We start from the raw sequence: 22,991 nt of genomic DNA on the forward strand, positions 1-22,991 counted from the left end.
CTGACTGCCTCAGTATTGAACATTCCTAGCCACAGTGGAGTGGACAGGACTTCCCCTAAGCTTAATGTCATGGATGCCAGAGAGAATAAAGCATCCTGTGTTCAGTGAAAACATAGTGTATTGTACATTAAAGTTGGTCTGCAGTTACACGCCTGGGTGATAAAAACAAGTAGATTATTGATCACATGATGAACAGCAGACAATACCACACTTAGCCAAGAAACTGTAAAGCCGTTCAAAGTCATCTAACAGCTCCCATAGAAATTAACAAAGTTTTTACAAATGTGACTCAAAAGGCAAATCTGTGGACATCATAAAAAAAGAGAGGTACCATTAGATGCATGGACTACATGTGAAAGCGCAAATGGCCATTTGTATCCTTTCACATGAATGGTGTTGCACACAAGATTGGCATTCACTGCAAAAGAAGATAATCAAGGTTTCTTTCTTTGTCCCAAATGGATTTTCCAGAAGTTTTTCCTTGAATGAATGTGGGGGTTGGGGGATTTCCAGGAGGTGCTGTAAAAGACTGTGAACTGTAGGATTTATATTTTCCATAGTTGCTTTGAGATTGATAGATAATTACAACTTTGATTACTTATAAAAATTTGTATTGATCGATAATTAATCGACAGAGACTGCCATTGTGAAATATAATAATCCTGTAAATTGTGAGCTGTCAAATTTAATTATTCACTCCAACCAGCAGGAGTCGCTGGCGGCGGCACCATTATGAACAAAACATCGCATTTCACCCGGAAGTGGGGCGACGGCGGAAACGACGGTGGATGAGTTGTTGAGTACTGTCCATTGTAGTCCTCTTTATTTTTTTCCGTTGCTATTTTGTTCATTGCGCTTATTCCAAAAACGCGTTCGGATTTAGTTGCATTCGCAATCTCACCGTGCACACGTATAATATGTCGGTTGCGCCTCCCAGTCGCTCGAACACAGGTTGGCCGCGCGGCGGTGGCGCTCAGTTTGGGAGCAAATACATGACCAGCCCGGCGAAGCCTCTCACCTTGGAGAGAACCATCAATCTGTGAGTTCGTCGATTTGTTCACTAGTAGATTCAAGTTGGTTCAAAATGTGTTTCTAACCTGAATTTAATGATGAGGCAACATAGCCGCCCCGTTCTACTAACGGGGATGTAATGATTAAATGTCTTCGATACCCTCATAATAATTAATGATAGCTTTTTTTTTTTTTTTAATATCTTTTACAAAGCACAGAAGATATTTTAACCAATTTAAAACTCTGTGGTTAGAGAGATCTGAAATTTATGTCGACGTCTATTTGGAATTGAATTATCTCTTCTTAAATCTAAAACGTGGGAGCCAACTCAGCCTCAAAACTTCACAGGGATAAAGCTTCCATCTGGACTTATGTTGTTGTTGTTGTAAACTCACTTAATTGGCTAACGGGTGGGCCAGTTCACAAATGCCAACTTGGCATTCTCCTTTGCTGATGTCCATGTCACTCATCAGGCCAAGCCATACTTTTATAACCATAAACACTCTAGTCATACATACTACAGTAGAAAGTGGCAGCAGGCATAAAATGGAGTGCTATTACACTTATGAAGACAAAATTTTGGATAACTGTGATGTAACACGTATGTGTTTTTAGGTACCCCCTCACCAACTACACATTTGGGACCAAGGAGCCTTTATATGAAAAGGACAGCTCAGTGGCTGCCAGGTTCCAGCGGATGCGCGAGGAGTTTGACAAAATGGGAATGAGAAGGACAGTGGAGGGCGTACTTATCGTCCACGAGCATCGGCTGCCGCACGTCTTACTCCTGCAACTGGGCACTACTTTCTTCAAACTGTGAGGACTTCATGTTCTTTGGAACCATCAGATGTGTTTTCCTGAATCCATGTCTGATGTTTTCTTTCTCTCCTGTAGGCCCGGTGGAGAGTTGAGTCCTGGGGAAGATGAGGTGGAAGGTCTGAAACGCCTAATGACCGAGGTGAGGGGAACAGTATTTGATTCAAACAAAATACATTTTCATCACAATGAAATATGCAATGGTGTTAAGTATCAGTAATCTATATCTGTAAATACTCAAATTTAAGTACTTGTATTTGTCTAATAGAAGTGGAAGTGAAGAGGAGACATTAAGAATTACGTCCTTTATCGTTTTTACCCTCAAGTTTATACTGCAATATATACCATTAATCATAACCAGATTCAATTTATACACTAATATAAATTTTAGGAAATTTCTTATGTTAAACTTCTCTATTAATTTCAATGTATCATTTATTTGCATGTTAGATTCTTGGACGGCAGGATGGCGTGAAGCAGGACTGGGTCATTGATGACTGCATTGGCAACTGGTGGCGCCCCAACTTTGAGCCGCCACAGGTTTGTCCTTCACATCAACTGGAATCATAACATTTTTAATTGTCACTGTGACTTTAAGGAGCTATTATATGCGAAATGTGACAGACAAACATTGTTTCTTTTTCAAGCAAACGAGTTGCATTTTTACCCTCAATTATTTTGTGTCTTGCAGTATCCCTACATTCCGGCTCACATTACCAAACCTAAGGAGCATAAGAAACTTTTTCTGGTTCAGTTGCAGGAAAAAGGTTGGTATATCGGTAAATCTGAATTAATGATGAAACAGAAAGAGAATATGAGCTGAGGTATGTGGGTCGTTTTGTTTCCAGCACTGTTTGCTGTCCCCAAAAATTATAAACTGGTGGCAGCCCCGTTGTTTGAGCTGTATGACAACGCCCCCGGATATGGACCAATCATATCAAGTCTTCCGCAGCTGCTTAGCCGGTAATGTTTGTTTGTTTGTTTGTTTGTTTTTTAAATAAGTGTGTCTACTGATAATACAAATATAGCAGATCATGCTGCTTGATGTTTTACTGAAGCAGTTTATTCCATATCCCCTCACTCTATTTGCTTTATAACAGGTTCAACTTCATCTACAACTAAGTGAAGTCCATTTGGCTGTCTCTGTGAGTACAGCCCAGTCGAAGTGAAACTTGAAGATCATGTGGAGAATGTAGAGAAATTACACTTCTCATCTTCGGCTCCACTTTCACATGAGAGAAACGTGTCCTGTGCTGAATATACTGACAGTCCACGGGGATGTTTAGCTGTGCTTTTGTCAGAAAAAACAAACAAGCTTTTTTCCCCGCCTTTTTTTTTTAAAATCTCGAACAACTGGTGTTTTTTGTAGAGGATACATTTATATTGCATTATGCTTAGTCTGAATTTAAGTTCTTGGAAAAGGTTTGATTAAACCAATTACTTTGTGTTTACTGTTATTTTAATCTTCATTGTTTGTTTTTCTTTTTTAATAAAAAAAAGACATTTAATTGTGTGCACACGTTTTTTTTTATGAATTGTGCAGAAACGCTTTATTTGTTTCCCTCTCATATGGTGATTTTAAACAATATCTAGCATATTTTGGTGCTCCTCCCTAGGACCATCAAAAATACAGTAATGCAGCTGAATATGATATGCTTTGGGAAAGTGGCAGTGTGAGGTGATGCTCAGACTGGAAAGGGCAGTAGCCTCCCACAGGTCAGTGGGTTAATGTACCATGCTCACGTTTCATACTTGTGTCAACAAAATGTGTCCGTAGGCCTCTGTATAAATTATCCAACCTTCATATGATCACATCAGTTCTAAGACGCTTAGTGTCTGGAGTTGTAGGATGTGTCCTGGAGGTCATTTTTGCATTACAGTATTTTTATATCAGCCCTTTCAGTATGATTAAATGCAAATTCCATAATCATACAGAAAAGGTACGCTATCATGAAGTGGGAGCATCTGGATTTGGCGAGGATTAATCTTATCTTTTAATTTTATGAATACTCCGGCCTGTTAGATGCATAATATATTGGGCTTAACGTGTCTATAAACATGGATTTACATACGTCCATGCCATTTTTTACATTATGTCCGTACCTTTAAACGGGAAACATACCCCCTCACCGACGTCATCTTCATGCGACGCGGTGACAGCTTCCATTGACGTCACTGCAATGGGGACATTATAACGCGTGTTCAGTCACTTAGCAAACTCTACCATGGCATCTAAAAGGCAACAAGGCGAATGTATAAAGTCAAACAAGAAGAAAAGGAAGATAAATAACTGCGAAGAAACAGTGGAACTTTGCCGAGACGTTACAGACGAGAACGTGAGGACGGCAGTGAAGGAGGCGTGGAGCCAGAAATCTCACTTAACCCATGGTCTGTGAACCCTGACACGACCACTTTAGTTTCTAGTTAGCTCGTTGATTGCAGCAATGCTAACATCGACAGCACATAACATACACGTAGTTAAAAAATGGCATGCCTGTATTTATAATACCAAAACATCTTTAAACAACAGCACCACTGTATTTTTTTTAAAAGTGAAACTGTTTCACATAAATTTTCCTCAATGTTTATTTCATGTTGACATGAATTTATATCCCTGACTGCTTGACTTTACATTATTTTATTCAGTCACGATATAATAAAGTAATGCATACATGTTCTTTGTGTAATTGTAACTTTCCGAAGGTAATGCTCATTAACTAATTTTCAGACCTACTAGTAAAAGTACATATCTGTATAGCCAATGCCCTCACAATTTGCAATTGTGATGAAATGAAAATGTGTTTTATTTTAATCAAATATTCATGTCCTGGAAGACAAACCACCAACCTCTTGTGAACCGTAGCTTCCATTTGCACTCAGATAGTTAGAGTAACAACTTGCCATTACTGACATTACATCCAACTCTGTTACCTAAGTGTTGTCATCCATTTGATTTTCTTTTTTAGCTGAATGTGTGGGGCAATCTGTGGTTAATTCAATGCAGCACTGACAGTCATACAAAATGACATTGTTCTACATTGAATATTATTTACATTTTCAGCTGCCGATTTCAACTTTCACTGTATTTGTTTCACATCAGGTGATTTGGAGTTGGACTGCCATCCTTTTCCTCATTGCGTCATCAAAAACTTCATCAGAAGTGAGCAATTCTTGGAGAACCTGCAGACAGAACTGCTCTCGCTAAACTTTCACGCAAAGTCCAATGATCTCTACAAATTTAAACAGGTGAGCCTCAAACCTTTACGGCAGGTGGTGACGCTGTCTTGACATTTATTCCCCCCCCCCACCTACAGTCAGATGACTTGAGAAAGCGAACCGAACCACACATAGCAGGCCTAAGGTGAGTTTTTGTGTTTCATTAGTGATCAAACTAGATGATAATTTACTGACAAGTCTACAGCCTATTTTTCTTTTCACTTTCCAAACTTATTAGACAGTCACTTCACCACTATACCTGAGTTAAAACGGTCAAATAGTTGATCAGCAATACTGTCATTGTGGTTGTTTCATGGTTCATTATTGCCACCAGAGGGAGCCAAAGATTGCATTTGAAACCCAAATGGGGAAATTCCTTTATTTGGAAAGTTATCAATAATAGAGCATACACACATTATTGTGTCCAATATTTATGTAAGCCTAACCAAGAAATGCAAGGTCCCCAAATAAGAGTCCATCACAACATTTAAATATTTTTTTCTTCTGACAGCAATGTGTTTTGATTGTCTTATTTAGTTAGAATGCTGCACATACCAGCCATGAGCAATAAGATACGCTGTATATAATGTGATGTAAATATGTGTTTATCAAATGCACCTGCCCAAGCAATCCGCCCTGGTGAATCCAAACCATGATTAAAAGCAAAATGAATGCTTCCCACCTGGGATCATTTATTATTTATAGTGCAACAAAATGTCATGGCATGTTTGAACAGTGGATGAATTTGCCTCTGTTGAGACCTCCAGCAGCTCAAATTTAAGATACGTCATATGCTTGTTTTACACTCTAATGTACATTGAGAGGTTTATGTGATACAAAAAAAAAGAGCATATTATGATAAATAATCTCAAAACCTTTTCCACCATTAATGTGACTTATTACCTGTACAACTCGTATGGGGGTAAAAAATGAACAAGATAGATAATGTGGTTGCACAAGTGTGCACACCCTCATACAAGTTATAGGTCACATTAATGCCGGAAAAAAAAGGTTGTGAAATGATTTATCTTTTTTTATATCACAAAAAAACTGTTATTTGAACAGTGGTGTGCAGAATTTTTATATCCACTGAATTAAAATGTGTGTCCAATTCCAGATCAGCACTGTTCATTCAATTCCGACTATGGCTTGAGGATGTTTTAGGTGTGAAATTGGAGCCCACTGTGGATATTTCTTGTGCAAAATATGAATACACCGGTGAGCATTTAACCAGAATTATCGATGACATTTTTAAGTTTGAAGTCATTGATACAATGTTTGTGTCTTTCCTAACTGTTTGTAGATATTCTTTTGTGTCATGATGATGAACTGGAGGGGAGGCGTGTGGCCTTCATTCTTTACCTAGTCCCCCCATGGCTGAGCAGTGATGGGGGTTCCCTCGATCTTTACGCAACAGACGGTGAGTTTCTGTTTTAGTTTGGTGGAGCTGGCAAAAGTACTCATGCTTTGTGCTTAAGTAGAGGTAAGGATACTGTACTTAATTTAAAAATGACTGCTAAAAGTGAAAGTACTGATTCAGCTCGTCTACTGAAATGGGAAGTCAACCCACAAATGTTTTCTTTACAATATGTACACAGAATTCAGATTAATATTGTTTGTGGGATATAAATAAAGCAGCAAAATCCACCCATTTTTATCCACCTGAGGGGGTGGCCATTTTGCCACATGCTTCAGAAAAGAGGTGAGCCGTGAGTGGCTGTTTACTGAGCCCTGACCAACTGTGGTGTCATTTTCAGTGGTCAGCAAGTCAACAACTGGCAAAATGGCCGCCTCCTGAGATGGATAAAAATGGGTGGATTTTATTCATATTCCACTACGCAACATTAATCAGAATACCATGTTTAAACTAGTGGGGTTGCAGAGAACATATTATTGTCAACAACATTTCTGTGTTGACCTCCGCTTTAAGTGTTAATAAGTACAGACTCTGAAATATACTTAATGAAGGGATATTTGACTCACTTATCAAATTTCAGCAGTAAGAAGATAATATTTTGTCTATAATTAATGGGATAACTTCATTATTTTTCATGGACAATTAATACCTTTAAAAACACATTTTGCCACTTGTTGTCGACTGAAGATGACATCAAACAAGCAACAACCAATCATAGCTTAGTTTGCTATTGTCACATGTAGGGATGTCCCGATCCCGATCACGTGACAGGAAATCAAGAAAAAAAAAAAAAAGCGAACCAAGTCCCGATCACGTCATTTTCAGCTAATCAGTATAGGGAGAAAATGATCGGGGTTTTCATTTTTGGCAATTTTGTTTTTGTTATTATTTTAGGGGCTACAAAGCAACAAAATCATCCAGAGGTAAACATATTGCCAAACAAAACATTTTATTTATTATTTTGTGCACTTCTGATGGCACCCCCCAAAATTACTGGGATGGTTTTGTTCAAAAAAAATTTGGAAGGTATTAATTGTACATGAAAAATGAGGTTATCAAATTAATTCTAGATCAAATGTTAAACGTTTTACTGCTGAAAATGGCCAAATGAGTCAAATATTACTTTAAGTACAGAGGCGAATTTTTTTTTTTTTATTTACGGTTAATTATACGTATATAAATACCTGTTTTGATAACTTGATGAAGAAACAACAAAAATGTATATATTTTTTTCTCTTGTCATATAATCTGTAAAGTTTTAAGAAGTAAAAAGCCTTTTTTGAACAAATAAAAAAGAAGAAAGTACAGCCATCTGTTTTCAAATGTTGATAGTAATAGCAAAACGTTGACAGAAAATTAAATACACTTTTGAAATAAAACCAATTGCAAGATTTGAAATTAGCATTACGTCACTAAATCCCCGTTATTTTATTTTATTTTTTTCCCCCCCAGAAGATGTTTCATTGACACTTTGGCCCTCTGTCTTTCAATGGTTGTTCTTCCTTAGATGTGGTGGTTTCTTCAAAACAAAAACTGCAAAAATAAAAATATTTGTATTTTTCTACTCCTCACCTTTATAATTCAATGTGATCGATGTCTTCATTAAAGACATTTGTTTCTTCAGGTAATTTCCAACCTCAGAGTGTTGTCAAGTCTCTCGTGCCTTCTTGGAATACGCTCGTACTTTTCGAAGTGTCTCCTGTCTCCTTTCACCAAGTGAGAATTCTACATGTTATATATTGTGCCAAAGAGGGGGAAAAAAAGGACATCTTTTGTGCTTATGCAGGTGTCTGAGGTGTTGTCACAGGACAAGTGTCGTCTGTCTCTCAGCGGGTGGTTTCACGGACAGTCTCTAGAGCGTCCTCCTCGCCATATAGAGCCTCCCGTCTTACGAAGCGAGCACTTACCGAGAGATGTGCGTTTAAACGTGTATGTGCACGTGAAGTGAACTGCGCACTCATTTGGTGTCTGCATGTCTATTTCAGGAGACATTGCTGCTGGAGTGGATCAATCCACTCTACCTGGATATTTCCTACCAGGAGCGGATTCAGGAAGAGTTTGAGGAAAGCTCTGAAATTCAGCTGAAAGATTTTCTCAGGGTAATGCGTTCGCCGTGTTCGGTCTTCAACCAATTTTTCAAGGAATCGATCAAAATCCTAACACTAATCAAACATAATCACTATGTGTACCTAAGAATTATTTATAGGAACTAGACTAAGTGCAATTTCTGGAGAAATTGCATGGGAATGCTGAAAGCTAAGATTTGAATGCATGTGTAATGCTCATGAAGTAAATTAAGAGATAAATTATGAATTTATAAGCTCCTGATTACTGCACAATACGCTTTACTAGGGATGCACGATAATACTATGTTCAACCGTCACCGATAAACGGATAATTTAGAAAGTGCCGAAGTCGATAACCGATAAGTAAGCCGATAATTGTTTGTAAAATTAACTTAAATACAAATATACTTTCGTGTCCTCCTATAAGTCGAATGATTGCAAAGGTGACCACACATGTACTCAGCAATCTTCCACTCAACACTGTGTTCCAGCTATGTTTTGCATTTACATTTTTAGGGTTGGAACACCCATGTAACTAGGGGCGTGAAAACCAAATAAAAAGAGAGGGCGAGGAGAGGATTTTATTTATCTCTGCTTCAAAGACAACCAGTAACTCATTTTGATTTTGCCAAAACAAAACGGTCATACTTTAATAATGCATCCAAAAACTGCGAGGGTAACATTTTGTGGAGACACAGTAAAGAAAGCCCACACTGGCAATTGTCATGTCACCATAATGCACCGTCTGTCAATATGAGGTCACGCACATCATGACATCATAAATATGCAACACTACCATAGGAGAAGGGAGGGGTTGAAGATTTGGGCACAACTTGAGCCACAAATACAATGGGTGGACCAACGTGGCATGTCTATTATTATCGGTGGATTTCTTTACTATCTGGTTTACTGCATGATATCAAATTGGTCTATAATTATTGGCGGATTTCTTTATTATGTTTTATCTGTTTGACGTCAAATTGATGATAATTGCCGATAATTTTCGGCCACCAATTTTACCGTGCATCCCTAGCAACTGTGCCACCGAACAGTATGAGACACCCAGTAATGATGATAAGTTATGTGTATGGAAGTGGGCGTGGAAATTGATACTTTGAAAAAGTTCAATGTCCCATTGAAAATGAATGGGGAAAAGTTGAAAATAAATGTGAAATTGTGCAAATACTGTAAGTAATGTGGAATTAGACGATATATACCCCGGGAGGCGTGAATTTTCGAAGCTAGTTGAAATTTCAACAATGGAAATTGGAAGTATTACGTGGGAGTTGTTACGTGGCAAAAATGTGTGGTGAATAAAAATCACATTAATATATGTGGGAATGGTTTTCAGCATTCCCACAATTGTACAAAAGTATTACTAATAATGTCAAGTTAAAAAGAAAACAAAACTCATTTTGGTATCTTTTCCTGATTGTATGGATGATTGTGTCATCAGGAGGAGAAATTCAGCCAAGTGTGTGAAGTCATGCAGTTGGCTCAGATCCAGTGGATGCGGAAAGGTCCGGCCAATAAGAGGTGGGGAAATTTGATAGATTACAAGTGCTACATCCCCTTTTCAAAGGAAAAAGTATTCTTTGCTATCCATTTCGCAGTGAACACAGGAACTATTTACTGAATTTTGCTGACGATTTTACTCACCTGTGGTTCAATTCTTATCAATACATTTTTTCCCCTAAAAAATGTTGCTTTGCTAGGCCTTTATTGTTTTTTGCAACATTGAAATCAATCTTTTGGGAGTATTCTGTTGCGTAGTATGTCACAGAAAATATTGATTCTGAAATGGAACAAGTGTTTCTGACCAATCTGTTTTGGTATACAGTGGATAAATTTACTTAGTCACATTTTTTTTTTTTTTTTTTTTTTTTGGAACCTGTTCACCATAAAGAGTTATTCACATTTATGTCTGCCAGATCCCCCACATATTTGTGTTACCCCCATTGTTTTTATATGACAATCTTAAGGCAGTGTCAATTCTTCACAGATTGTCGTTATTCTTGGTCGGGCTTGGTCCACTGTACAGTGAACCGCACGGGATACATTCCAGACCTACCCGTAATAGCTGAAAATATGCTATGGAAACAATAAAAAACAAAAAACAAAACATAGTTTCACCCCTCTGACAACAGCCTAAACACACTTAAATTTATTAAAGCAAGCTTGCACTCGCACAGTTCTCCAAATAAGAGGCCAAGCGCGCTTGCTTCTAGGGATGTAACGTTATCCAAACATCACGATACGATATTATCACGATATGAAGGTCACGATACGATAATTCTCACGATATTGTGGGGGCGTTGGCGATATTTAAAAAAAGATCACAATATTGAGAGCTCATACTAAAAAAAAAAAAAAAAAAAAAAAAGCACAATATTGTGCATTTGTACATAACAGCAATGAATATAAACCACCTACAATCTCTAATAACAATATTGAGGCACTTACTTGCTAATGCAAGCACACATTGATCGCTTCACAAACAAATTCGGCTCCCCTTCATCTGACAATTAGCATAGATTTTAAACATAGAAGGCCAAAACATCCCTAATGAAAACTAAATTGCACTAATAAACTAGCCACGAGAGGGTGCTAGAACTGCACAAATGAAAATCAACCTAACTTTCTTTTAACAGATGTGTTCCTTTTAAATATTGTGAATATGACAACGACAATATTGTAGCAGTTTTAATAATACAATATCACGATATTGCCCTTATCGTGACATCCCTACTTGCTTCTAGCTGTTTATTTGTTGCTGCTACTTTAAGTTTAATGTAAAACAGACATATAAAACACAATTAATGTACATTTCGAAAACCAAAATATAAACATTATTCACCCAAACTCTATAATAATGAAAGTCTACCTATTTTAATGATGGGCTAATAGAAATTTGCATTGACAGCTGCTAACTTAACTCTTTTACTGCCACACGTTATCAAAAAAAACAAAAAAACAACAGCCCACAGTGCCAGCCGATTTTGCGCATTTTAACTCATATTTCAAAGCAAACAGAATATTATGTGGATTTACTACATATACAAGGTGCATACCACATGAAAGATCGCATTCCATTCTTTCATTAGAAAAAAAGGTATGTTTTTACCTTCTTCCGTTCTTTAGTAATCATCATTTGAAAATAGGTAATTTGAGTGACACTGAGTGAAAAAATTGGAAAGGAGAAAACAAGCTTTTTATGAAAAGATACATTTTCTCCAGAACGGTGACACTCATGTTTTGTTTAATGACATTCTTGAAAACGTTCTATTTCATCAGATTTCTTAATGTATCATTGTAATTCCATGCAAAAGTAATACAATGCTGCCATCTGCTGGCCATTTTTAGTGGGAGTTTTTGATTCCACATCCCATTGACCAGGCAGCGCTGCACTTAGACATTGATTGCACTGTCCACTGATTAAAACAAACAAACAAAAAATGTAGTTGACATCATTTTACGTTTATGGCGGCATACATCATGATTTTACTAATCATTATTAAACGTTTAACGTCTTAAAACACATCTATATTCTTTGGCTTTTGGCGCACTATGAGACTTGGTGTTTTGTGGTGTGTATGAGTTTGATGTTTAGTTTTCTTATTTATGTATTTATTTCTCTCTTTATTCACTAATTCTTATTTATTTACTGATGTAAAATGTATTTACTTGTAAAAAAAACAACAAAAAACCCTGTATTTGTGCGTCAAAATGTTTGCTTTGTTTTTGTTTACTGCAAAACTGATGTTTATGTACAGCACTTTGTATAGAGCAACGCCTGTTCTTAAAGCGCTTAATAAATAAAGTTGAGTTGAGTTTTTGGTGGTCAAAGTGTTAACACGCATGGAGCAGCAACGCTTATAGAAATGCTCTGAGAATATATGCCTGGTACCTTATTTTTGTGTGAACGATGGGTTGGGGATTTCTACTGAAATAATTTGGGGACCTTCTCTGCCTCTTCTTTTTCTATTACACTGCAAGTTTTCCAGTAAGCTACATGCTGTCTGGCATGTTGTGGCACAGTGTGATATTATATTAAAGGTGCCCAACTCTAAATTCAAACTGCGCAAAGACTCTAATAGCCAATAAAAAAATTGCATAAAATCGATATATCGTCGGTAGACTGTATTTGTACTTATGTGTAACACTGTTGCATTTCCACGCGTCTAGATGCTACGAAGCAGCCTGTCTGGACACCTTACCCGAGTGTGTGAGTGCTTGTTGGGAGCTGCTTCAGTCAGAAGCGTTTTTCCTGCTTCTATCCAACTTTACGGGCCTTCGATTGCACTACCTGTGTCCTGCTGATGATGACGAGGACGATGATGGTGGTGAAAATAAAGACAAAGAGAGGAAAGAAAGCTGCAAAAAGGATGACAAAGCAACGGGGTCCTCAAATGAAGCAAGCAACGAGTCAGGTTGATGAAATCTCTTTGGCTGCTTTCTTTCTTTTTTTTTTTTTTTTTTTTTTTTTTTTTTTGTCTTTCTGCTGAGTGTTTTTGTATTCCTCCACTTAGAGCCAAGTACACCCAAGTGTTGTGGTGAACTGCGACGATGGTCCCACGGCAGCTACACTTTACTACACGATGGAGAGGCAGCACGAGCGGAATACGCACTAGACCTCATTTTACCTTTCAGCTGTGCGGGTCAGTCAATACGAATATTGTGACAATAAGTCAACTTTGGAGTGAAATGAGTGGATTGGTGGCGTATCAGAAACATGTATCACAATCACACGCTAAGCATTCATAACATTTCCCTTGACTACACTGTGTCATGTAATTGATGTTAGATATTTTTTTTTTGTCCAATCATATTTGAGTCTGTTGCCATCTCAGTCCAATCTGCCAAGTCCTTCAAAAATCAGCATAGCTGGTTAAAATATTCTGCTGGTCGATGTAAATTAAACAATATTAGCAATGGGACTCTTTATTTAGACAATAAGATTTTAACTTCCCCTCCAGTGGACCGAGAATAATGTCAGCATTTTTTCCGTTGTCGAATTGGTTAGTCGGAGCAAACCAAGTCTGATTACCAAATCATGTCTGTAGCAATCTACACACATTGACACATTTGGTAAGCAGCATCTCTGGTGAGTATGATGTATTTTATTTACCGGTAATTAGTTAATCATAAGAGATAAGAAGTGGATGAATGGAAATGATGATGATGAATTTTTTTATTTTTAGGTTGGCAGTCAGAGTTCGGAGGCTTCAGTTGTTATGTTGCGAACGAAGAGGATGAGGAAGTGAGCGTTTTGAATTTGTATACAGTATGGATATTTGGAGATACATATGCTGTATCATAATGTCTTTTTCTGCTTGTGTAAAGCTGCTGACCATCTATCCTGAAGACAATTCCCTCGCTCTGGTCTATAGAGACAAAGAAACCCTCAAATTTGTCAAGCATGTCAACCACAGAAGCAACAGTGATTCATCTACCGGAGTATTCTATGACTTCTCCGTTGTGTATTATGAATAAAAGTTTACATACATCTCTGTTACATTTCTATTAATATACATATATACATATATATATATATATATATATATATATATATATATAATTAGGTTTAGTGGTTACCACATCTGCCTCGGAGTGTGTTCTCCAGGTATTCTTGATTTTCCTCCCACATTCCAAAGACATATAAGACAAGTGTTAGGAAAATACAACCAAACAAACCTGTAGCCTACTTAAAAATGAAATACTTAAATGAAGTTTAATACAGTTGAACTGCACTTGATAAAACAAACACAAACAAATAAGCCACTGTAACATTATACACAGTTTGAACAGGTAAGTCAATGATTCTTTACTGTATTCTAGTACCACAAGTGGTAAGGGCCACTCGCAGTGGTACTAGTACTGCACTTTGTGTATCACTGTAATAAGGGGTTAAAATTAAGACATGGAAGATCCACAGTGGCTTTAATTTAAAATAGAGCGCCTTATCATTTGATAGTTGTATTAAAGATAGGGAATACATCCACATTTTGCCTCTCATCAAACATTTATACGTTATTTATCGGTAGCTGCAAATAACCCAGAATGAATGGCGTTGCTGTCCTACTTTTAAACTCGAGATTTTTTTTCTTGCCGATAAAAAACCCCAAAACACTTCCTTCCGGTTTTTGCCTTGCCCAGTAGGAATTCACCAATCAGAATGGTTACTTTTCTCTCCTTCAGCCAATAGAACGGGAGAATGTGATTACCGTATCAGTAGGTTAGCTTTAGGAGGAAGCGTCATCGAACAGTATAGCAAAAGTTTTTAGGTAAGTTTGCGTACATTTTAGTAAACAATTACGTTGCATATTCGGCACGGTAGATAAGTGCTATAAACGCTATTGTGTTAGTCACTCCTAAAGTTACGTTTGATTCCCACCCGCTGTCTCGTTGACTAAGTTTTACGGTATTGTAGTTGTTCCTGTTGTGTCTCAACTGCTGACTATCAACCAAACAACTACAAGTAATACGGCGTATAAATATTTTTTTGTATTTTAAACTTTATATAACAGTCACATTTATGTAGCTTTCCCCCGTGTTGTTATTAGTTGTAAATCATTTTTAAACACACATTTAATTCAAAATTTTCACCAAAACGAAGTGACAGACTACGTTTTGGTCATATTTCTCCAGAACCAGGAAAATGAAATCCATTAAATGGATTAAAACAATATTTCAGTCTTATACAGACTGATTTGGGATCATTTGATGCATAAAGATTAATTTCCATAGTGTCTTTTCTCCTTCTAATAGGGTAAATTATCCTTTTGATTTAAGTTCCACTTCTGTTTGTTTTTCTAGGAGGCTAGAGTATATTGTTTGTATTTTAAGTATATTATTGGAAGCGCCTGTAGCATTTTGAAGTTTGAATATAAACACTGTGCCTAAATATAGGAAAATATATCAACGACTGTACCATACTGGCTAAAAATATGTACAGTATAACAAGCCTAGTTGTTGATATTGATGATGTGTGTTTGACACTTTAATTGGAAGAGTTGATTATTTTCATTGCCATTGCGAAAATAATGTCAGGGTGGGCAAGTGCATTTATCCCTTTATCTGCCCCACACTTTAAAGTTTGGGGGTGGTTGGAAAGTCAGCTCCAGCCTTTCTGTGTGAAATTTAAACTGTCCTTGGGTGTGAATGAATACGATTACGAATATTAATTTTGTTTGTCCGTATGTGCCGTGCGATTGGTTGGCGATCAGTACCCTGCCTCTCACACAAAGTGAGATGGGATAGATTCCAGCACCCCAGCCCTAACGAGGAGTCGGCAAGTTGTATACAAGATGAATGGATGGGAAATAATGGCAGCAATGTCATCTATTTTTCACACCATCTGAAGTTGTTGTAACAGTGTAGTTTGTAATAGCAGGTCTAAAGAAAATCCTAACTCCATCAGGATTAGATGACACAACTAATTAGTGGGAGCACAACCTGACATGGAAAATTCTTTAGCATTCTTCCCAATCAGCTAAGCAGACACATCAGGCAGAAACAGTAGAGGTTGTCTTTTTGGCAGCAAAAGCTGAATCATATATTTTAAGCTCCCGATGATCATTTAATCCTCATACCGCTGCTGAACTAATCTCGCAGTATACTTTCAGCGCACCGGTAGATTAGATTGCATATAATTAAATACTGGTTAAAAATTGTTGAGATTCCTGCAGACCCAAGAGTCAAGTGTACTGTGTATTAGTGAAATATGAGGATGTGCATAATCCAGCTCTAATGATGCTCTTTCCATGCGGCGCCTTCTGCATCCCGTGCATGGAGGGCGTAAGTGAGTGGGCCTTGGTAGTTCATCCAGAGTACAGGAGATCGGGGCTTTAAAACATGTTTTTATCTAATGAAAGTTGCAAGAGGAGGCCGGGGCAAAGATGGGCAAAGGTGGAATGAGGCCTCTGCAAGTAGCCACCACCAGTACAGGAAATGACGGACTCTGCATTTGATACCTGGGCCTTCAGTGGGGACTTAATCCACCTCTTAATACCACCACTATCACGTCATAATTATAGAAACCATCAATGTGATACAAAAATGCAATATAATAACACGCAACTGTCAACTGCCACAGACGGTACATCATTTGGAGCAGTTCAGAATCAATATTTATGTAATAATCCTGGCCCTGGGAAGATTAAACTGACTTGATCATGTGATGTTTCCATATTCATAGGATGGCAGACAAGGTTTTGGATCGAGGACCCTGGACTGGATGTGCCGTTCTGTTTCTCCAGTCACTTTGTCCAGATGCAAACCTGCTCTCGCTCTACAAAGATGAGGAGGGAAAATTCATCCTTTATAAAGTCATCAAACTGACTCTCATAGGTGATCAGTACGAGTATACAAATGTACAGTACTGTATCTCAAAAGGGAGGACACCCCTTAGATATTTATAGGTAAAATAGGTATTCTGCAATACTGAAGCAGAGTATGAGCAAACATTAAGAAAACAAGCACCTAATACGCACTCAATCGCTGGCACCCACGTCACTCACCAGGCCAGCCATACCAACTCAAACTTACAGATACTCAGTAGAATCTCAGGGACTCCAAGTGGACACAACTGTGTGTTTATGCATTACTCTGATAGTTCATAGTATAATCAATGGAATACTCAATTCTAAAAGTATTGTATAGCTGCAGCCCTAACCTAAGTGTAATTCCTTTCGTGAGATACCGTACATCCAACATAGCACTGAATTAACTGGTTAATGTCGCCTTTATTTCAATGACTGTATTTCATGATCAGATTCCGCAGGAGGTCTGGACGGCTGCGAGATACTCAAGCTTCACGATGCCGATCCCTTCTTCGGAGTGGAGGTGAAGTTTGTGGATGTAGTATCGTGTCAGCAGTTCCTGGAGAGCTACAGCTCTGGAGCCGTTCGTCAGTCCATCTCCCAACATGCCTGTCGGCTCCTCGCTCTGGCACAAGAGTTCACCGTGGAGACCCAGCTCAAAGCCGGGACGCACATTTTGGATCGATGTCTGGACAAGCTGGAGCTTTGTCTACAGCAAATTCACCAGTCACCGGTATACATTTTTGTTTTTTAAGGCGTAGCAAAAGTAAGACGCCTAAAAGAGCCGTTTTAGGTCAAATAAATAACAAGAAATTGTATGGAGCTGCAAAACATTTGAACATTGTGATGAACGAAACAATGTGTTAGTATTAGTCTAATGTACTGAGGGCCCAGGAGCTAATTAGAGCTGCACCATAACAGAAAAATATGCAGCAACCAATACTTTATTTATTTTCTTCTACCTTTTATCTTACGTTTATGGATTTTTTTTTTTTTGGTAATTTTTCAAACTTCATTTTTCATAAAAAAAATAAAAAAATAAAATTTCTGGCAGCCCGGGCGCCTGCGTGACGAAGAGATCGATCGGCTGGAGGAGCGGCTGCGTCGCGAGGTTCTTGGTGCTCCTCCACCCCAGCAGTTGATACAGCAAGTCCCCAGCAACTGCTTCAGGTTTCAGAATAAAGTGTTTGGTGAGTCCTGGCAGCAAAGCAATATTAGACATGTCTTTTGTCTGAGCATAAAACAATACCTGGGTGAGTTTTTTATTTTATTATTATTATTATTATTATTTTTAACAAAAAACACAGGGTAAATTTTCAGAGAAGGACTGTACTTAAAACTGTCTCATAACCTGATCAAGCTGTATTTAAAAAAAAAAAAAAAGCATTGGTCTGTTATTTTCCAAAATTTTGCAGCTTGGGATGTAAATGACAAGAGAAAAGAACCCATGTAATATAATATTTACTAATGTCAGTGAACATCTGCTGCATTTGTTGTGTGTTCATTCCGCTGGCAGCACAGAAACTGTGTACAGTTTGACAGATGATTCTCTAATCCAACCATTTATGAATTGATGGTCACAATCTAAAGATTAGTGCATGCCAGCAGATAATTTATGTGGATTGCATTAATATGAAATTGCAAGCTTTCTACTGAATTGTCATGTTCAACGTGGATCAAACCAGGGCTTAAAGCCCATATCCCACTGAGGGGGCGAACATTTGCGACGCTGGCGAATGTTGATTTCGCATCACGGTTTGTTCAAGTTCGCTAAACGTTTGCCAGACGTTCATCTAGAGTTTTAATGGTCTTTCGTACTGCAATATCGATTTTGAACATGTTCAAAATTTCCTTGCGGCAACAGGGAAGATTAAAACTAGGCAAACGTTTAGCTAACGTTTGCAAACCTTGAACGAACCCTGACAGGAGCGAGAATTCACTGCCTTCGCAAACATTCACTCCTCAGTGGGATAGAGGCTAAAGTAGTAGCTATGAAAACCTACCCCCCAAAAAATACCAGTAAATGTAATACAATAATAAAGTTGCAGTATTATGAGAAAAAGGTTGTAATTTTAAAGTTTCAATATTGGGGAAAAAACAATTTCAAGAGTGTAAAAAAAACCCCAAAACGTTTAAAAACTATTTTCATGACAAAAAATAATATTCTACTAGTAATAAAATCTAAATATTATGAAGAAAACAGTTATAATTTTAAGAGAATTGACTTGCAATATGAGGATTTTTTATTTTTATTTTGCAAGAGAAAAATACAACACAATAATATGTGACAAGAAGATTTTTTTTTTTTTTTTTTTAAAGAAAATTGTAGTGTTAAAAACTGGGAAGAGTAAAAAATTATGAAAATAAAGACTTTTTGGGTGAATTGTGATCTTCTGTCATCGTACATTTTTTTTTTTTAATACGTTATTTTTTAAAACATTTTTTGAACTACGAACGTAAACATATAAGGAGGCATGAAGAGAGGAAAAAAAGCTAAGAAGCCACATATACAATATGTACAGTGTCATTGTACATTGTAACATTTGTAGAGTTGCTAAATATTGTACTCAAGTAAGAGTACTGTTACTTTACAATATGACTCAAGCAAAAACACCAAGTAGTCCTCTAAATAATTACTTAAGTACACAGTGAAAAAATGCTCAATTACTGAATAACTGGAGAGAAACTTCTCATTTATATTTCAATCTATAAGTACACACTGTCATTATTAATATCAATACTCCATTACTTAGCATTTCTGAATACTATATTAAATTGTAGTTTACATCTTTGCATTTCCTAAAATCAACATTTCGCAGTAATGACAACAAATATATAACCATTGTGTAGACATATATTTTCCTAATAATACTAATTGTGTAAATTTTTGTTGTCAAATAAAAATTAAGCAAAAAATGTGTAAATGGTCATTTTATATTTTAAATTGGGTGACATGTTATATCATATAATTAGGCAATGGATGGGGCGCCATATCCTCCTAACTACCAGCAATTCAAATTTGTCCTCTGTAGTGGACCTTTTTAAACCTGAATATCTCCCACCCAATGCATACGATTGAATTAACTCCTCTTGTGCTCTATAGAGGACATTCACGGCTTTCCAATGATACCAAATGTGTAGGGGTGGGGCTTCCCTCAGTGCAAGCACTTTTTAGGGGAGAGTAATAGTAAGTGTATAACACTTTTTATTGAACAAATTTAGGCTTTAAATGTCGTTAGCAATAGCATGTGTTCTATAAGACTCTTACGAACACATTCAAGTATTGTTTGAATTATTTTAACTGTATTTGAGCCTAGCATTTAACTTTTTAAAAATGTGCTCTGTAGTGGACACATCATAGCTTAAAAATAAAAACTTTTTTTTCCCAAAAATTTCTTTTACGGTATTCCAGTTACTTCACCGAGATTGGGGAATATCAAAATAAACATAATTGGACAATATTTTTTCCCCTGGTAGTCAGGAGGATATAGAATCTCACTGTATCAAGCATATTTTGTAACTTTCCTGTGAGTTCAAAGAGCATTTCAAAACCTTAACGGGTTGGGAAGTGTTTGTTCGTAAACCTCTGTTCACGTCATTGCAATTAAGTACAGTTTGCGTTAATGTTTTCTTTCCATCAGAGGATCGAATGCTGACGGCAGCAGATGTTCAGAGCTTCGCTAATGGAGTGGGCCGTCAGTGGAAACACGTGGGGAGGACCCTGGGGAGGGAGTGCCGCGCTCTGAAGGATACGGCCATTGACAACCTGGCCTACGAGTACGCCAGAGAGGGTCTGTACGAGCAGGCCTATCAGCTCCTCAGCCGCTTCATCCAGGCCGAGGGGAGGGCGGCCAAGCTGAGCCGGCTGGTCAGAGCGCTGGAGGACTGCAAACTCACCGGCCTGGCCGAATCCATTCTGGATATACAGCCACGAGAATAACGGTGTGCACTTTTTGTAGCGTATGAACATGGAGGCGGAGCGGTCTGTTGACGATGTCCTTCCTGCTTTTACATGCAGAATGTCTGTTCTTCATTGAAATCATTGAAAATGATTCTTGAGTATTTCTGATCGTAACTTTTATCAGCGGTGTCAAAATCATTATCATCGTCAAAACAACAATTGAAAAGCTATACATTTGAAAACCTGCAGTTTATAAGACATTCAGAATGACCAACGTCTGATTTCCTAAGAAAGTCTTGCGATTTGCTTCACACATATTTGTTACTGAACGTGAATTTGCGACTGCCAAACCGTGACTATGCTGGGTTCCACTTTATTCCACATTAAAACGATATCACTTCCTAAAGATCTAGAAATTATTTTCACTCCATGTTCTACTTTCATAACAGTTCTCAAAACCTACATTAACTCCCAGAATGATGATTCTTCACACAACAATAACGTATTTTTGTACTTTCAAATTAATCCTGATTGAGCTCAGATGGGTTTTGACACCACTGATTTATTTGGTTAGTCCTGCTGCAACAAGTGAATTCTCCACAGTATTTCGAATGATTTCACTGTTAGTTTGGTTTTAGAAGTCGTTCTATATGTGGAACCTGTTGAATCTTCTTTCTAATTAATGACTGCACTGCACAACTGAAGGTTATTGATTTTTTTTCCCCCTGTACAAAATGTACAAATTAAATGCTTAAAAAAATTGTTTTGGCATGTTTGTGTTGGATGTGTTAGTGCAGAGGTGACAAAAGTCTTCCCACTCTTCGCCGATACGTGTAAAAAAAAAAAAAAAAAAAAAAAGTGTGGTAAAAGTAGAAGCCCTGTAAGGTAAATTCAGGGAAATGTTTCTAAGACCATGATACATGGTTAAAGATAATTGCAGACTAAAAACTATATGATACGTTTTAACGCTTTGTCACCATTTCAGTTTTCCTAATTTTTGCGTGTTTCATCTTCCTGTCAAATAGTCTGCTGGCGTGGCAGTTTTAGAGCGCCTCGTTGTCGGCCCTGAGTGTATGCATGTTCACCGTAGGAAGGACAGATACCGGTTTATAAATAGGGCAGTAAGGGTAAAAAAATAAAAATAAAAAAATCATCAGAAAATGAATAATCAAGCAAATGAAAGCTAAATAAATTCATTGCCAAAAGTTTTTTTTTTTTTTTTTTTAAGACTATGTTCTATATGAATTCTGATTAATATTGTGTTTGTGGAATATGAATTAAGCAGTGAAATCCACACATTTTTGTCTATCTCAAGAGACGGCCATTTTATCACTTACCATCTACTGAAAAATGACATCATAGTTACTCGGGTAACGACCAATCATGGTTCCGCTTGTGAATGTCACATGACCAAACTCAGAAAACAGGTGAGCCGTGATTGGTTGTAATCTGAGCAACTGTGATGTCATTTTTAGTTGACAGCAAGTGGCAAAATGACTGCCCCGAGATGGACAGAAATAGGTGGATTTCACGGCTTATTTCTTAAATGAAATATTAATCACAATGCCGTGTTTAGAGCAGTGATGGCCCATAGAACATATTTTATTGACAATTTTTGACTTGACTTCCTCTTTAAGTACAGTCACCAAAGTACTTGTATAACTGCTTTAGTTCAATAAAACCTGAAAACATTTTCTCCAAATTCCCACAGGTATAATTTGTTGTTAATCCTCACTCACTCCTCTCTCGCTCTCATTCCCATCACTCACACACACACACGTGCGCACACTCATATGATTAAACTGCTGAGTGTGTGTGCTCGTGTCACTTTGTTTCAGGGCAGTGAGGCAGATCGTTGAGGTGTGTGTGTTTCGAGGTTTTATCTCCACCCAAATTCACTGATGGATGAAGTTGCTGCAGCTTGAGCTTGTCTGGTTTCATTCAGATCCAGTGTAAAAGCCCAACCCCCTCTTTTTTTTTTTTTTTTACGCCACTTGACCGTCCATCCAGATGTGACTTGTGGATTACAGGCTTTTAACACAGACATAAATAGATTGCAAAGTTATGCTAAATACATTCATCTTCTTTCAGCACTGTAACCGCAGCTGCAATTGAGATGATTATTTGAGAGTTGATATTGAAATTGACAGTGGCACACATCCAGGCTTTTTAATAGCTGACTTGGTAGAACGGTCCAATTCTCAGTTTTCACCACACTGATTGCAAACCTCTGAAACTGATTA

At 37.5% G+C, this 22,991-nt stretch overlaps 3 protein-coding genes across 4 annotated transcripts; all 3 read left to right on the forward strand.

The window, feature by feature from the left end:
- Positions 1–748: 748 nt before the first annotated feature.
- Positions 749–3,335, forward strand: nudt21 (nudix hydrolase 21). The gene is made up of 7 exons (XM_077518171.1): positions 749–1,039; positions 1,627–1,827; positions 1,906–1,969; positions 2,278–2,367; positions 2,519–2,594; positions 2,676–2,790; positions 2,928–3,335. Exons 1-7 carry the CDS (start codon positions 918–920, stop codon positions 2,947–2,949), a joined length of 690 nt encoding a protein of 229 aa, XP_077374297.1. The 5' UTR covers positions 749–917; the 3' UTR covers positions 2,950–3,335.
- A 634-nt stretch (positions 3,336–3,969) lies between these two features.
- Positions 3,970–17,446, forward strand: ogfod1 (2-oxoglutarate and iron-dependent oxygenase domain containing 1). Of its 2 annotated transcripts, XM_077518586.1 has the most exons (15): positions 3,970–4,215; positions 4,928–5,073; positions 5,142–5,188; positions 6,161–6,261; positions 6,347–6,463; positions 8,085–8,176; positions 8,247–8,375; positions 8,446–8,559; positions 9,983–10,062; positions 12,712–12,956; positions 13,056–13,184; positions 13,728–13,786; positions 13,870–13,983; positions 16,724–16,875; positions 17,300–17,446. In XM_077518586.1, the coding sequence occupies exons 1-14, from the start codon at positions 4,053–4,055 to the stop codon at positions 16,826–16,828; spliced, it is 1,641 nt and encodes a 546-aa protein (XP_077374712.1). In that variant the 5' UTR covers positions 3,970–4,052; the 3' UTR covers positions 16,829–16,875; positions 17,300–17,446. The 2 variants fall into 2 exon arrangements, with proteins under 2 accessions (XP_077374712.1, XP_077374713.1); XM_077518587.1 differs by lacking the exon at positions 5,142–5,188 and having other exon boundaries at positions 4,068–4,215.
- tradd (tnfrsf1a-associated via death domain) lies at positions 16,897–20,787 on the forward strand. Its single transcript, XM_077518360.1, has 4 exons — positions 16,897–16,903; positions 17,300–17,580; positions 17,902–18,037; positions 20,489–20,787. The coding sequence occupies exons 1-4, from the start codon at positions 16,897–16,899 to the stop codon at positions 20,785–20,787; spliced, it is 723 nt and encodes a 240-aa protein (XP_077374486.1).
- The last annotated feature ends 2,204 nt before the right edge of the window (positions 20,788–22,991 follow it).

This window comes from Festucalex cinctus, chromosome 4, assembly GCF_051991245.1.
Source record: "Festucalex cinctus isolate MCC-2025b chromosome 4, RoL_Fcin_1.0, whole genome shotgun sequence".
NCBI classification, from domain to species: Eukaryota; Metazoa; Chordata; class Actinopteri; order Syngnathiformes; family Syngnathidae; genus Festucalex; species Festucalex cinctus.